Consider the following 16,307-nt stretch of genomic DNA (forward strand, 5'->3'; position numbering starts at 1 on the left):
GTATTTGTCTTAGTTTGTAAGGCGGGAAAGCATTTCAGTGAGAAAGTGCAACCTCTTTTGTTGTCATGTTTCTCATTCAGCATGCTTCCAGAATCACCAAGATGGCTGTACTCTCAGGGCAGAACTGCAGAAGCAGAGAAGGTTCTGCAATACATAGCCCTTGGTAATGGAAAAGAAAGAGTGGCTGTGAAGCTGAAACAGTGCGTGGGAGCAGTGAAAAAGGATGACTCAGCATCTGATGTCCTAAATCTGGTTCAGCACCCAGTGCTTCGGTGGCGCACTATCATCTTGATGTACATCTGGTAATTAAGAGAATCAGAGAGCACATGAATTAATTTCACAAGGGAAAGGGAAATCTTAATGAGTAGAAATTTTATTCCGAAGCTGTGTTGGAATGTTTTTAAGGTACTGGTACATCCAACAAATAAATACTTTAGAAAGAGTTTTTCATTTCTGAATCATGAGGGATCGTTGTCTCAATTTTCATCCCCCCCCCCAGCCCTCGCTCTCAGTTTATGGAGCTGTGAACTCAGGTTGCCCTTAAGGCTATGACAGCACCTGCGACAGGTTTTGTGGCATGATAGTTAAACATGAAATATGTGAGAAGTACAGTACACGTGCTCTGCCACAAAACCTATTTGATTCTAAATTTGCTGTATCTAATCGAAATGAAAGCTGGTAAAGCTTGGGGTTTAGACAGTTAAACCAAAATCCATATTGGATATCCCAGTTTATTCTTTATGGCACAATTGTTGAGGATGTACACCTCTTGTTTCAGAAATTGCCCCATGAAGAAAGGGAGGTGTGTTTGCAAGATTCTTACCCCCACCCCCCACCCCCACCCCTTTCAAGTCTTCTCACTAGCAAGGTTTCTGCTAAAGTTCTTTTTGGCCCATTTTGCATAATCTTATGTTCTTCTGTTGTATATTATTTATGTAGTACTCAGCTATATAAAAGTTAATGCTGCTTAAATAAAGCTTATACCAATCATCATCTGCTGATCGATCTTTCATTCATACCTTTTAGGTATGTGTGCAGCCTTGTATATTATGGCTTAACACTGAATGCTGGTGAATTAGGAGGGAATCTGTATCTAAATGTGGCTCTGTATGGCCTTGTAGAAGTTCCAGCATTTCCACTCTGTATGTTCTTCATTGAGAAACCTTGGTAAGACTCATAAGTAACCAGCTGCTGCGGGTATAATATATTGCTAGAGCTAACATTGCGTTGAGATGTTTTGCATGAACTTCTGTTTTATTAAGGTAAAGGTACTTAAGAATTTATTTTAATTATATTTATATACTTCCCTCCCTTTTGGTTCAGGGCAGTTTACATTGTAAATCTCATAAAGCAATAAAGTACTGTAAACATCTTGATTCAAATATAAACATATTTAATAGTGAAAAGACTTGTAATGAAACAATCTAATTTAACAATCAGCAATTCACCAACTTACAGTTTGTTTTCTGTTGGTGCAGTGTGAATGTGATTGTCATGGACATGAGAGGTCCCCAAATTGCCTTGGTGTGCCTTGTGGTGACCTTATCACCACAACTAAGACCAGCTGGGCTTGGGCAGTAAATGAACTGTCCTCTTGGTCCACTGAAGGCATATTTGCTTCATGTGTTGGTGACCTCACCAAAGATTAATGTTCTGTTTAGCACTGACTTGCTCAGTTTTTGAGACGTGGAGAAAACTGGGGCTACAGGACTTGCCTATTTGCTTCTTTTGATTAATTTTCCTCATTGACAACCATAATAATATTTCCAATATTTTAAAAAAATATATGAATCCTTGAGGAGTTTCAGTCCAGACTGAACCTGTCTTATTGTTCTTTTGTAGGTCAGGAAGACGTAAAAGTACAACTGCTTTTTTGATATTTGCAGGCTTTGCTTGTATGTTTACCATGTTCTTACCAGAGAATTCTGGTGGTGAGTATGTGCTCTCCCCCTTAAAATAAATGTAATTTGTGCCAATGTACATAGTGTTCCTACCAGCACACAAAATACCAAATACATGTTATATTTTAGTGGCAACAAGGAACACCATAGCAAGATTGTCGAGAATAAACTAAAACCTTGTATTTGGAACTGTACACATTGGCTCCTGTTCAGATATCATGTGAAATCTCTGGTTCGCATGATGTCTGATCCATGGTTTAAATTTAATGTTGTTATTGTGGAACCAGGATTCCTTTCACAGACAGGTCTCAGAGAGATTCTGGTGGGTGAGCATATTGGTGTGAAGCAATACAACAAAGTTTCAGTCCAGTGGCACCTTTAAGACATATATATTCTAGGTATAAACTTGTGTGTATGTGTGTGCACACTTCATGAGAGAGACACCATGAGAAATGCTGAGTTCACTGCTATAGTTAGTTAAACTCTAGTTTCACAGATGACTGAAGTCAGCTAGTGTGTATTTGCAAAGTATAGCTTTCACTCGGAAATCCATTTCCTTGATTTCAGTGGAATTTCCTTTGTGTAAGAGCAAGTCAGATCAATACTGTGTCCTCATTCACAGCTTTTGTTTAATGAAGAAAAAAGATTAGCACTGCTATTAGTAATTCAACAGTAAATCCCTGGTAGGATGGAGCATTTGTTGGCATTTTTTCTAAAAATATTTGGTATTTTCTTGCTATTATGAGTGGTATGAGTTCTGTTGGAATGCTGGACTGATGCGCCCTCCAGGCCCTGGGCTTGCCTCACCCTTGCCTCATCTTCCTCTCTGCCTGGAAGGGAGAAACACAGACTCTAGCCCTCATTTGGGCCCTGCATGTAAGAGAAGTGTGTGTCTGTGTTATGAGAGGCTTGTAAATCATGGACATCTTCCTTGCCCATCCTTGCACACTGCTGGCTGGGGGCAGAGGTACCCCTCTGCCAGCTGGTAGAAATGCTGGTTACAGCACTCCAGGTAGCCCTGCTTCTGCTTCCAGCTCAGCTGAGGATATGGCCACACATTCACACACACACCCTCCAAGATAGGGAATGAAGGCAGGGAGTATCAGTGGTAAGTCAGCCAGATTCAGAGCCATACTCCATCATCTGAAGAGTGCAGGTGTAACCCTGGATGCCTCGACAGGTAGTTGTGCTCTCACTAGAAGTTACATCTCACTGGAATTCTTTGAAATCTGTTGCTGCGTAATTCATTGACAGCCCCATCTTTTTTGAAGTTCTTTATAGAGACAGTTAAAATGAATGCCAGAGTTGAGAAAGGGGGGAATGTTGTGCTTTCTGAGGTCCTCATTGTTTTGTTGCTTGAAAATTGTTCCAAATGGCTCTTGTGTGGAAACAACTAACTGAAATTGAGGGTGGCTACACATGACTGACCACCACACGGTGCACCACTTATAAGTGCATGGAGCAGTTTACCATTAGGAGAAGTTCACTGTACCACTTGAAGGTCGCATTATATAGTGCTATATTAATAATTGTCATTCCTTATGGGGAGGCAAACAGCTGTACTGCACTATGGATATTTATAACTAAATAGCCCCATTTATGAAAATGCATGTAAGGCAAGTCTGGATGAGTACCAGATTTCTCTTTAGTAGGCTATATTAGGCAAGAATACATTTCAAAGGGCGCATCTAAGGATTATTTTATTTTTTTTAAAGCAAATGTAATTTGGTCAAATAAAAGGTTCATGGAACAGAAACAGAACAGAGCCTACATTTCTTCCTCCAATGTAGTTATGCCCATGAAATGCTCTGTGGCCTTTTGAGCTCTGTAGACTGTGAGTTTTTAAAAAATATTTCTGGCAGGGGAAGAATCACAAAAGTTTTATCATCAACTGCTTGAACAATCGATACTTTAATAATTAGTGTAAATCTTTAAAACAAATTTACTTTAGCAACAAATGGTTCTCAAACTCTGGCTTAGGAGGACTTTGCTCACAGAGGAGATGAGTCACGCTTACATTTTGGCAAGGGATGCTATTTTTCTTTCTTTCTAACTTTTGTGTTCTCTTCTAGATATTTTCTTCAGTCCCAGTCTCTTAGCCTTATATGGGAAATTTACTGTCAGTGCTGCCTTCAACATCATATATATTTATACTTCAGAACTCTATCCAACAGTAGTAAGGTAAATGAAAACAACTATTACATAACTCTCTGGATTATTGTTTACCTACAAGCTAGATAAAGCAGCACCTAACTATACTACTATTGTTTAGTGGAACAGGGTCATGGCAGTTAGCCATGCCTTGGTAATGTCCATCATAGATTCTTGCAATGTCTTATGTTTGGACTGCCTTTAAAAAGGATTCAGAAATTGCAGTTGGTTTGAGACTTGTTATGCAAATTGTTTAGGCCAGGGGTAGTCAAACTGTGGTCCTCCAGATGTCCATGGACTGCAATTCCCATGAACCCATGGCTTCCCATGGCTTATGGGAATTGTACTCCATGGATATCTGAAGGGCCGCAGTTTGACTATCCCTGGTTTAGGCCCTCCATGCTGTTTGCATTTTGCCAGTATTGCCAGACCTTCATTGGCTTTTTTAAAATGTCCCCACCGTTCCAGGCTCAAATTTAAAGTGTAGTTCTGGGACTATAAAACTCTAAACTGGCCTTGAACTGGAGCAGGAGTCCCAGCTCTATGTCCATGATAGCTTTACACAGGAGTAGGTGACTCTTCAGACACCTCTAGTTCATGACATGCTGACAGGGGCTTATGGGAACTGTAGTCGATGGCCACCTGGAGAGCCACAGTTTGGCCACCCTGAACTAGAAGTATCAAGAGTCACCTACTTCTGTATAAAGCTACCATGGACATAGAGCTGGGATCCTGTTCCACACTTCACCTGGAGGTAGATGACTTTCTCTTTCATGGTGTCCTGCTTCTGGAACTCCCTCTCCAAAGTCATTCATCTTAGCTACTATTCTACTATGAGAAAAATATAACTACAGATTTTCCCCCCCCCCATGTCTTTTACCTATTAATGCTACTGTTGTTTTACAATGCCTCTTTTGTCTGGTATGCATTTTAGTGTTGTACTCCTCTAATTTCATGTGTAAGCTTCCTCGGAGATCTTTGAGGGAAAGGTGGGATATAAATCTTTAAAATGGCAGTACAAGTGAATGATACACAAGGAAATGTCTCTGTCTCACTTTCAGTATTGGAAGCCATTTTAGTCACAGTACAAATTAAATTTGGGGTGGTTGCAACTCACTTTCTGGAATAATTAATGCATTTCTTGGGATTTTTTGACATGTTCAGGCACACAGCCTCTCTCTCTCAATGGAAAAACAAATGTAGAGATCCATCACACATTTTTTTAAAATACCTTTTAAAATTATATGCTGCTTTTTCAAGTCAGAGAGTGCTGAGGGCATCCCCCCAGTACTATTACTTTCCCATCTATATGACCAACTGAAATGACATTGCTTGCTGTAATACTTTTTAGGAATACAGTTCTAAAAGGCTTTATTATTCAGTGAAGGTTGGGAATAAAAAAATCTGGAGTAATTTGAAAATAAGGTTTTGCTACCACCTAGTGGTAATATTTAAATATTACTTGGTTCTCTTCATCCAGTTTGCACTTCAGGAGTGGCCAAATTGTGGCTCTCCAGATGTCCATGCACTACAATTCCCATGAGTCCCTGCCAGCATGCTGCTGGACTATGTTCCCTTGCTGGCAGGGGCTCATGGGAATTGTAGTCTATGGACATCTGGAGAGCCACGGTTTGGCCACCCCTGCAATGTGACTTCATTCAGACATTGCACCAGTTGCAGTTTAGACTAAAGTGACCATAAATCTGGGGCCACAAGGCGGGACATGCCGATTGGACAATCTTGTTTTAACCCCCATGATATAACAGTATTGTGCAGATTGAGCAATGAAGATAAGGCTGCTGGTTCTAGAGCAGGTCTTTGTGCTGCTGTTCGTCAGTAAAGTGGCTTTTTTTTAAACTGCTATTGCAGTTTCCTTTGCCATTATTTTAACAACAGTCCTGGATGCCTTCTTGCCTGTAGATGAGATATTGCAGATTGGTTCAAATCAATATGAGAAACTTGGCATCTTTGCCCTCCTGCCTCCTGCAGCGTCTTTGTTCTCTCTGTCACAGTCTTCCTTAGCTCCTTTTTCAGTCCTTTAGTTCTGCTAGCAGATAACTTATCATTAGAAAAGACGAAAAAGCAAAGGTGCACTTTTGATGGAACTTTGCTGGACACAGGACAAATTCAGGTTTGGATTAAATGGATGTCCTCCAGTGATCCATCTTCAGCAAATGCAGCACATATCCCGCACTCTTCCCCTCTGAGAGGCAGCAGTAGAGAGCATCTCCTTGGCCTTCACCACCAGGGCTTGAGAGAGTCCCAAAGCTAGGTGCCATTCTAATAAATATAGGAGGGATTTCCTGAAAGAGTCTTGTTAACATTACAGGGGCTTCTGGGGTAACGGCAGAGGGTAAAATGAGTGAGTGGTGGCAAAGAGCAGCTGGTAGAAGCAGCAACTACCTCCTCTCCTTCCTCGCCCTCTCCCTATTAGTAGGACCTTCAGGGTACCATTGGTACTCTTGTTTAAGAGGAAAAAGCAGCTACCCCAATACATGGCATCCTCTTGATGTGGAGCTTGATACTGTGTCTTCTTTTAAACAGAAATGCTGGCCTAGGCGTCTGTTCAATGACTTGCAGATTGGGTGGCATTTTGGCTCCGTTTGTCCCCTCTACAGTAAGTGCATGTTTTCTTTTTGCTGTGAGGTTAGAGTACGTCAAGATTGTTATCCCCCGTATTGTAAACCCGACATGTGGCTTTGAGAGACAGTGGCTTGCCTGCAGCCCACTTGCCAGGTCAGGAGAGAGGCCAGAAATGGGCACTTCCTGTGGCACAGACCAAAAGTCTTAGCCACTGTGTAATACCAGCTTTCAGTTCATCTGTTCTTCAAGCTTTCTAACCCATTCATGCCTTTGCCGGATACTATTCATTTTTCTCACCCCAATTCATGCAGTCAAATCAGAGGGTGGGGGTGATTGTGTAGGAGAGGAAAAGGAAGGAGATTGGAAGCCACTTTGAGACTCCTTTCGGTAGAGAAAAGCGGCATATAAGAACCCACTCTTCTTCAGTAATATCAGGACTCGCTCAGCCTCCCTTCCCTCACAGGGTATCTGTTGTGGGGGGAGGAAAGGGAAGGCGAACAGAAGGCCCTTTGAGACTCCTTCGGGTAGAGAGAAGCGGCATATAAGAACCAACTCTTCTTCTAATAAGTTGTTCTGTGTTCCTACATTATTTATTTGTATTGCCTGTCAATTGATGGTGAATTAATTTTCATTTCTTTCCTAGAAATCTCTTGGCCCATCGGTACCGTTTATGATCTTTGGCATCTTTGGGTTGTCAGCTGGTTTCCTGACTCTTCTGCTTCCGGAAACTCTGAACAGGCCTATTGCAGAGACCATTGAAGACCTGCAGTCTCCTGCCTACCAAATGCTTAAAAACAAAAAGGCAGAGTAAAAATGATTTCCCTCTCTAATTTTTATATTTTATTTTGTATACATATATAAATTTAAATTATTGACGCTCCTAGCAGAACGGAAGAAAGATTTCTTGTTTGTTTGTAATTGCTTCTTAATTCCAACGTGACCCGCAATGCGGTTGTTGCTTCTAAATCCAAGAACAAAGACTTTTGTATGCTGATAAAAACAGATGGCATTCAGTGTTTGAGCAGGGATGTGCCTGGCAGAGTCCTTGTCATACTGACTTTCTAGCTTGCTTGCTTTTGCTTAGTTATATTACTAACAGGTTGTTTAATATATGATTCAGTTTTCTCAATAAAGACTCTCTTGCTTTGGCATACACTCCTTAAACTTTTATTGCCTATGTACCCTTAGTTGTGTATGTTTGCACATTTATGTTGTTTTGTTATGTATACACACACACACATACATATGCACATATACATATATATACATATATATATATACACACACACACACATATACATATATACACATATATACACATATATACATATATATATATATATATATATACATATATATATATATGAAACATTTTCCCACAGAATTGAATGTGGTTGACATTTTGTGAATCATTTGTTGATATATAGATTATAAAAGTGAGAAAACAAATAGTGTTACTGTTGTTGCATTTACACAGCTGATGGTGTTGGAGCAAAAACTGAATAGGATTTACTTGAAATAGTTGGGTTCAATTGCAATGAGGAGCTGAACCTTGTAATATAGTTCTTGTTTGTGATATCTGGTTTTACATAAGCTTACGAAAACTGGTCATCAAAGAACCCGCCGTGTTGAGCATTCTAACTGTTCACATTTCCATCTTTTTTAACAGGTAAATCTGTTAGAAGAAAACAGTTAACGTTTCCAAAAAAGTTGCGGTTCAAAGCTGAAGGTTCTTCTGGAGTGGTGCTTCCTTTGTTGAGGCGTGGCACCATCAAGAGGATCACACTGCAGTGTTCAAAGTATTGTGGGATTTATACTATGTCCAGTTATTTATTTTAATGCAAACCTTAATGGTGAAGACAAGTAAGTTAAGGAAACTTGTAAAGAAGAATTAAGTGGTTAAATCTTTAAAATACCGCACCGGTATTAAAAAGGCAATAGCTGCACAATGTAATTTTTTTTTTTGAAGAACCTTAGATGAATTAGATGCCAACGTATGGGCTTGAGTTTGTTTATTGTAGCCCTAAACACACTCCTAAGCATGAAATATGAAGGTTTATTCATGCATCTGTGTTTAGGCTTATTTATGTGGTCTCAGGACATTAGCTGGAAAGATAGCACACTGCTTCTTAAATTACCTTCTGGATGGAAGACTGGACTTGTTCTGGCTCTGGAATTTTACAGACTCCGTGTAATGCCAATATTTTTCCAACTTATGCTTTGTAATGAATGTTCCACTATTTATAATGACCAAAGATGCCTTTTGCTACCATGTCTCTTGCTGCAATATGATTTACCTGAAGTGTGGAAACAAACAATATTGTCCGTTTGCATATATATGTATATGTATATATGTGTGCTGTAAGAATCAGGTAAGTGCTCAAGAAGCAGCTGTGAGTTTTACTTGACACGAGTATTGTCATAGCTTCTACATGAAACCAATTTTGTTGCGAATCATGGCAAAGACTGGGCTGGACAAGCTACTGAGAGAAGCATGTTTTGCAGCGCATGACATCACCAAGTTGCCATGCTAGTGGAATCCTCCCCCCCCCCCCACACACAAACACACTTGGACCTTTATTTATAGGGAGAATCCTGAAAGTTATTTTTATTTTGACAAGTGGCTTTTATGTAGGCTGACATCCCACAATGTGTGGCATTTAGGCAGACTGCTGCCAGCCTATCAGATCACGTTGAGCTCTGGCAAAGGCTTGGCCGATGCAGCTCTGCGGTTACACTTTGCCATTTCAAGGTCAGTTTTTAAAAACAATACACATAGCTGAAACTAAGGGTTTATTTTCCCTGATTGCCACTTAAATATATATTATGAATTGATTACCCTGGCTCTCCACTTGATAATAAATTGGGCAGAGAGCCAAGATGGGTTCTTTTTTTTTTCTCTCTCTCTCTCATGCATTCCATTTTTTTCTGAGCTTTTGGAGCACAGTTACCTGTTCCGAAGGGTCCTCTGGTACTCAGTCACTTTCTTTTATTGTTCATGTCAGGTGAAAAAAAGAAAGATGAAGACCAGTTTTTATGTGGAGTTTTACATTCTTGTACAATGATAAAAATTATTATGGAAATCTTTATAAATCTATATTTTTGTAATAAAAATGCAACATAAAGCTGCTCTGGTTGTGGAAGCGAGTGTGAGACGCAGAGGTGGTTATCTCAAAATACACTGCCATATCATGAAATGGTTCTTATATCAGATCTGTAATGTATCTTAATAGAGGCTGTTTTGCCTGTCTTTTGTTCCCCGTGGTGTAGAAAATGGCTAATAAACAACAGGTTCCACTTAAATGGGTAGGAGTTTTGTGGTTTGTCTTTTTAACTTTGAAATGATCCTCCTACGCTAAAATGTTGGTTGTTTGCCAAGTTAACTTACGGCTCGTGTGTTTTTCTCAGGAAGCAACAAATGTCACCTTTGCAAATCATGTGCCTTCACACATCATCAGAAACTGGACGACAGAGGTGAATTAGGGAACAGAGTTGTCTTATAAATGGAAAGATCCTATGAATCTGACCCGAAGAATCTTGCTGCATTTGAAGAAGAACAGTTTTTTATATCCGGCTTTTCACTACCCGAAGGAGTCTCAAAGCAGCTTACAAACACCTGTCCCTTCCTCTCCCCACAACAGACACCCTGTGAGGTAGGTGGGGGCTGAGAGAGCTCTAACAGGACCGCTCTGTAAGAAAAGCCGGAACTGTGACTGGCCCAAGATCACCCAACTGGTTCCATGTGAAGGAGTGGGGAATCAAACCCAGTTCTCTAGGCTAGATTCAGCTAATCTTTAACCACTACACCCACGCTGGCCAAACACTGTTATAACGTAAGAATGTTGTATTCTTATGGCTTTATTTACCTGCCTGTGATGTAGTCTCTTGAAATTATTAAGGCTCAAGAAGACAGCAAAACATCTTTATACCTCGCACGGCATTTTATACTGAGCTAAACAGGCACTATGATGACATCTGGGTCAAACACCGAGGAAAGGAATTACCAACAAGAGTTGGGATGGGGTGAGCAACCAAGATACTTAATTAGCAACCAAGTTTCTTAATTAGCTATTTATAGATGTTTCTGGTCCCCTGGAGACTGACCTGTTTCAAATACTAAGAGAATTGCTGTACAAGGTGTTACTGCAAATAGCAACACAGACAATAAAGTGCTTTGAGAGAATTCTGGAACTGCCATGTTGATCCTGATTTAATTTTGCACAGGATTTCATGTCCTTGAAGTGAGTACCTTATTCCTTATTACTTCTCTGAATACTGCTGGTCTTGGAAAGGGGGTCTAGCTCTGCACAGTATGGGGAAGGATTTATGGCAAATATGTCATTCCAGCCACTCCCATTCAAGGCTGGCAGTGTTCCACAAAGAACTGTTGGAAGAGCTGTAGTCTAGTAACCGATCCCCAGAGCCTCTCATACATGTCCTCTGTCTTGCACAGTCAGCCTTTTTACTTTTTGGTGGGGAAACAATTGTAAATTCCCTCAGTTTCAGTGACAAGCTATAAGAATGCAAGAAGAGCATTGCTGGATCAGGCCAGTGGCCCAGCATCCTGCTTCACTTAGTGACCAGCCAGTTATTTTGGAGAACTCACAACAGAGCATAGAAGCCAAGGCTTTCCCTCTGACATTGTTTCCTAGAGCTTATATTCAGAGGTTGACTGCCTTGGAACATGGAGTTTCCCTTCAGTTACTATGGCTGATGGCCACCAATGGACCTGTTCTTCATGAATGTATCTAATTCCCCCATTGAAGCCATTGATGGTTGTGGCCATCACCACATCCTCTGGCCAAATTCCTAATCAGAGGTAATACTTGTCAGGCAGTTAAAGTATATTGGCAACACACAGACCTTTGAGGCTATATGCAGCTTGGGTCCAACCTACCTGCGGGACCACTTATCTCCTTATGCCCCCCGCCAGAGTCTTCACACAGTGGGTATGAATCTGCTGACAATCCTGGGGCCCCGGGAGGTACACCTGGCCTCAACCAGGACCAGGGCCTTTTTGGTCCTGGCCCCTACCTGGTGGAATGAGCTGCCAGATGCAGGCCCTGTAAGAGTTCTCTGGGTTCCGCAGGCCCTGCAAAATGGAACTCTTCTGCCAGACATTTGGTTGAGGCTGGGCAGAAGGGCCAGGGTGATAAGATCAGGCTGTCCCCCCGCCCTGGATCAGAACTATGTACTAGACTATGTCGGCCCCGTAAATATTCTGCCCCTTTTTTGACATTAGTAGCATTGGCTGCATGTCTACATAGCTGGCTCAGTGATTCGTTATGGAGTAATATTTTATGCTGCTATCTTTTTAGTGATTTGAATTTTATTATTGATTAATTAGGGCTTATTATTGATTAATTATATGTAATCTGCCATGAGCCAGCACCGCTGGGAGTGGCAGTATATAAATATAAAGATAAATAAATAAAACTATACTTTTACAAAAAATAGCCTTCAGCAATCCATGAAATATTCAAACAAAAAGTCACTGCTTCCCGTGAACCTCAAGGTAGCTCTAAACTTGGAGAATGAATTAAGAATGCCTCCTTCAATTTATTTGGTGTTATCTGTGTATCAACAGGTAATTTTTGGTTGACCATCAGTATCGTAACATGGCATAGGAGTTACTCAAACCCTGAGTGATTGACACCCAGTACAGTATGACCCCCTGGAATAGCTTCCCTGAGAGTGAGAGAAAACTTCCTCACTTCTAGGTGAGGCTGTAAGGTAGAAATCTATAAGCAAATAAGCATTCTTGGTTTTTAAGGTGAAGAAATTTTTAATTGTACTAAATAGTCAATGAATTTTAGATGTTTTTAGATGTTGCTGTTACTCAGCTTGGGTCCCAGTATATTGGGAGAAAGGTGGACTTTCAAATATTAAAAATAAATAAATGGAAAAGGCCCTAGTTTCATGTGATGAGAGCGCTGGCAACTTGGGGGGCGGGGGGCGTTAATAGCTAAGAACTTGGATATTGAATTGCACTTTCAAGCCTTACCGGTGTTAGGGCACAAATATTTGTACCAGGCAAAGAACAAAATTCCAACAGGTTGAAATTTGAAGGTTGTTTTCTGGTAGTAAGAGGAAGGGTGATTTTTGCTGATGCGCCTGCTCTGAGAATCCCCTGTGCCCCTGGAGCATCATTTTGAGGGTGTCAGGGTACAGCTGCAGGGAGCAAATTATCAAGGATCTTATACTTCTGTTGGCCAAAGGGGAGGGGGGGGGGGAGGCCTTTAGGTCAAATGAACTTGCATAGATCCAGTCTAATAATTCCACAGAATAATGCTTCTTCTCATGGAGCTTGATTTTCTCACCTTCCTCATCATGCAGCACCCTGAAATGCCCCCTAGAATTTTTATTTATAATTTTATTTATTTATTCTTGGATTTATATCCTGCCTCTCATTATTTTTGTCGCCTCGAGGCAGCTAAAACCATCACAATTACCCCGTAAAAAGCCAATTAAAACAGTAACAGTACAAATAATTAGATTTATAAGACAACCCCTGTTGGCCCAGCTGTCTTGAGGTGATATACATCCATAAAGGTAAAGGTATCCACTATGCAAGCACCGAGTCATGTCTGGCCCTCTACCGTTTTCTTGGCAGACTCAATACAGGGTGCTTTGCCATTCCCTTCCCCAGTCATTACCGTTTTACTCCCCAGCAAGCTGGATACTCATTTTACCGACCTCGGAAGGATGGAAGGCTGAGTCAACCTTGAGCTGGCTGCTGGGATCGAACTCCCAGCCTCATGGTCAGAGCTTCAGACAACATGACAGCTGCTTTACCACCCTGCGCCACAAGAGTCTCATATACATCCATATAAAATCACAAAAAAATTGCTAGGATGGTCCCCTCTCTGTTCTTCAGCTTCCAAGCATTTGTGAAGGGAAAGGGCTGCCACTGCAGCACACCTCCTGTGGATGGTTCTGAAGAAAGTTCTTTGACAGGCATGATTTCAATTGTCTGAAGAATTTATGAAGAATCTCTGCATGGTAGCAATATGTGATGTTTTAGAGCTGGAAATGTTTTCTCCCAGTGGACAGAGATTGCGAGTTTTTAATCAGTGTTGTCACTCTACATACGGCTCAGTCCCCGATTCCAAAAATGATTTAATTTTAATGAGTTAATCTGAAAGTGCTTTTTAAAGGAAGCAAGAACAGAACAAATTGAACGTAACCTTGTCACTCTGATGGAGTTCCAAGATCAGGAGTGCTGATATCCGTGGCACTAAAACAGGGGTAGTCAAACTGTGGCCCCCCAGATGTCCATGGACTACAATTCCCATGAGCCCTTGCCAGCAAATGCTGGGAAGGGCTCATGGGAATTGGAGTCCATGGACATCTGGAGGGCCACAGTTTGACTACCCCCGCTCTAAAAGTTGCTTGGGTGCCAGGGCATACAATACCCTTGCTATGCTACCCAACCACCCGTATAGCCTTGGGGAGAGTGGGAGGAGTATCTAGAGAGCTCTGCAAACTAGTCACAAGGTTATCTACTGATCTTTCACCAAACTTAGGTGCTGCTATTTCTGTGACCACTGTGTCTTAGCTTTGCAGGGGGTGAGAGGACTGAATGGCATTCCAGAGAAAGATGGCTTTCATTGGCATTTCAATATGTCCAGTAGTAAAGTGGCTGTTAGTGAAAACCTTTGCCTTATAATTTCAGCGTTGCTCCTTTCCTAGATAGGTTGGTCTTTGCCTCTCTGCTTTCTGGAATGGAGGGTATGCACTTTGCTCAGATTACGATCAATATTAGTAGACAGCCAGGAAAGGAGGAATGTAACTGGGAGGTTTATAGTTAAAACTATGATCAGTGTTGGAAGAGCTAATTGCATAATGCAGGTGTTCTTAATCAATTTAATAGGACAGCATTCAACTATCAAATGTTTTAATTACAAAGTATCTAATTAAATGTAATTAAATAATGTGGGGTTTACAAACACACCTGACTATAAGCAATTACCTTCTGGCAATTTGTAGCATATACATCATCGAGTATTTCTCATTTTAAAATTGCTTCCCAAATGACTGAGCTACCCTTTTATTTACAATAATAATAAAGTGCCAGAATCAAGCCAAGTATTTTTTTTTGTAGTTAATCAAGTTTGCAGAACTTGCAAATTGGAATATTGAAATAGATGAATCCAGAAAGCATGAAAATTGATGGATGCTAGTATAGAAAATGCAATGACGCTAATTACTTTTGTAATTGATTAAGCTGTTCTTATTCTGAATGCTCTAAATTGTTTGCTGGTTACTTAAGGGAATTTAATTCCTTTCTAAATTTGACAGTGGCTTGAAAGCAACGATCAACTGTTTGAGACAGTTTTACAGCGTCCATCACATGCCATTGGAAGTTGCTTGCATTCTGAAAACGTGAAATGTTTGACATGAGGACTCGTTGTCTTCTTTCAGAGTTTGAGTGTGCTCAATCATTTGGCTTTGGTAAGAAGGCCTGCCGTTGTCTATATCCATATTTGCCTTTCTTCTGGGTACGCTGCAGCAATTCTGAGATAGTGACAGGCCAACGGTACAGACCTAAGCAGAATTATATCCTCCTAAATCCATTGAAGATTCAGTGGGCTTAGAAGGGTATAACTGTACAAACAAATGTGTAGGTCCCCAAGAAAACCCAACCTTCAATCCATGGGTGACATGGTGCCTACCAAGTGTTTCTTGGGTGGGGTCAAGTCAGCTTTTGACCAGCAGGACTTCTGACTTGTCATGGGAGATTTGATTGGCTATAGAGATTTTTTTTAATGTTGTTTTGGCAGCAGCTGCCACTTCACCCCGAATCTCTTCACTGGTTGATTGATGATAAGCTGTATGTACACAAGAAAATAGTTCTAAACAATTTGTTAATTAAAAAAGGCATCCTCCTAAGTAGAGCTTGAAGAGTTGCTCTTAGGGATGCATTATTTCACTCCCTGCCATTTTGCAATTGGCACTACTGTGGCAGCCATTTTGTAGTCGCAGCCACCATTCTGTGTCAGGATTTCGATGGTGCTTGCCGATTTAAAAAGTTTGGAGAGACCCCTGACTTAATAGGTCCTCTGCTGGAGTAGGCTTGGCATTTTGAGTCTTGACACTTCCGTTACACCGTGAGAAAATAAAATCTCATGAATCCTCTGCTTTTTATTTTATGGTTTTGTGAGCCACTCGGAGCACATGATGAAGGAGGCCAGGATCCAAAGACCCAAAAGGATGCAGAGAGCACCGTGTACATGTTTGATGATGTTGCCAAATGTGGAATGAAAATGTGGAAGCCAATATTACCAATATGCTTTATTAGTAATGAATTTATTAGTAATATATCTGTCTGAATACTCTTGTGTGGACTGATTGGTTCTTACGGCCCCTGGGGAAAAGACCAGTCAACTGGTGCTGTGAAGTGGAGGTGGGGGAAACACTTCACTTGACCTCACCCAGCCTGTGGAACAATGAGGCCAGGCAGGCAATGTGATACCTGATTTTGCAGCAGCATCAACCCCCTGCCTCAGCCCAGCAATAGTGTCCTCACTGGGCTGCTCAGCTCTTGGCTGGCCAGAATCTTGGTAAGGGGAGGCATAGAAACTGGCAAGAACATTGATACAGGTGGGCAGTGGCTCACTGCCCATCATCACTGTGGCAGGGCTCTACACCACCCACTTCTCACTAGCAGCT

At 41.2% G+C, this 16,307-nt stretch overlaps 1 protein-coding gene across 3 annotated transcripts in view; it reads left to right on the forward strand.

The window, feature by feature from the left end:
* Window positions 1–9,938, forward strand: part of LOC143843923 (solute carrier family 22 member 15-like) — a 34,728-nt gene extending 24,790 nt beyond the window's left edge. For 2 of the 3 annotated variants that reach the window (XM_077350752.1, XM_077350754.1), the window contains exons 6-12: window positions 81–302; window positions 1,027–1,167; window positions 1,843–1,931; window positions 3,974–4,082; window positions 6,597–6,669; window positions 7,279–7,437; window positions 8,305–9,938. In XM_077350752.1, the coding sequence (XP_077206867.1) occupies window positions 81–302; window positions 1,027–1,167; window positions 1,843–1,931; window positions 3,974–4,082; window positions 6,597–6,669; window positions 7,279–7,437; window positions 8,305–8,331 (820 nt within the window). In that variant the 3' untranslated portion in view covers window positions 8,332–9,938. Of the gene's footprint in view, window positions 1–80; window positions 303–1,026; window positions 1,168–1,842; window positions 1,932–3,973; window positions 4,083–6,596; window positions 6,670–7,278; window positions 7,443–8,304 lie in introns of all 3 variants that reach the window. The other variant, XM_077350753.1, reaches the window with a different exon arrangement.
* The last annotated feature ends 6,369 nt before the right edge of the window (window positions 9,939–16,307 follow it).

This window comes from Paroedura picta, chromosome 8 (assembly GCF_049243985.1).
Source record: "Paroedura picta isolate Pp20150507F chromosome 8, Ppicta_v3.0, whole genome shotgun sequence".
NCBI lineage: Eukaryota > Metazoa > Chordata > Lepidosauria > Squamata > Gekkonidae > Paroedura > Paroedura picta.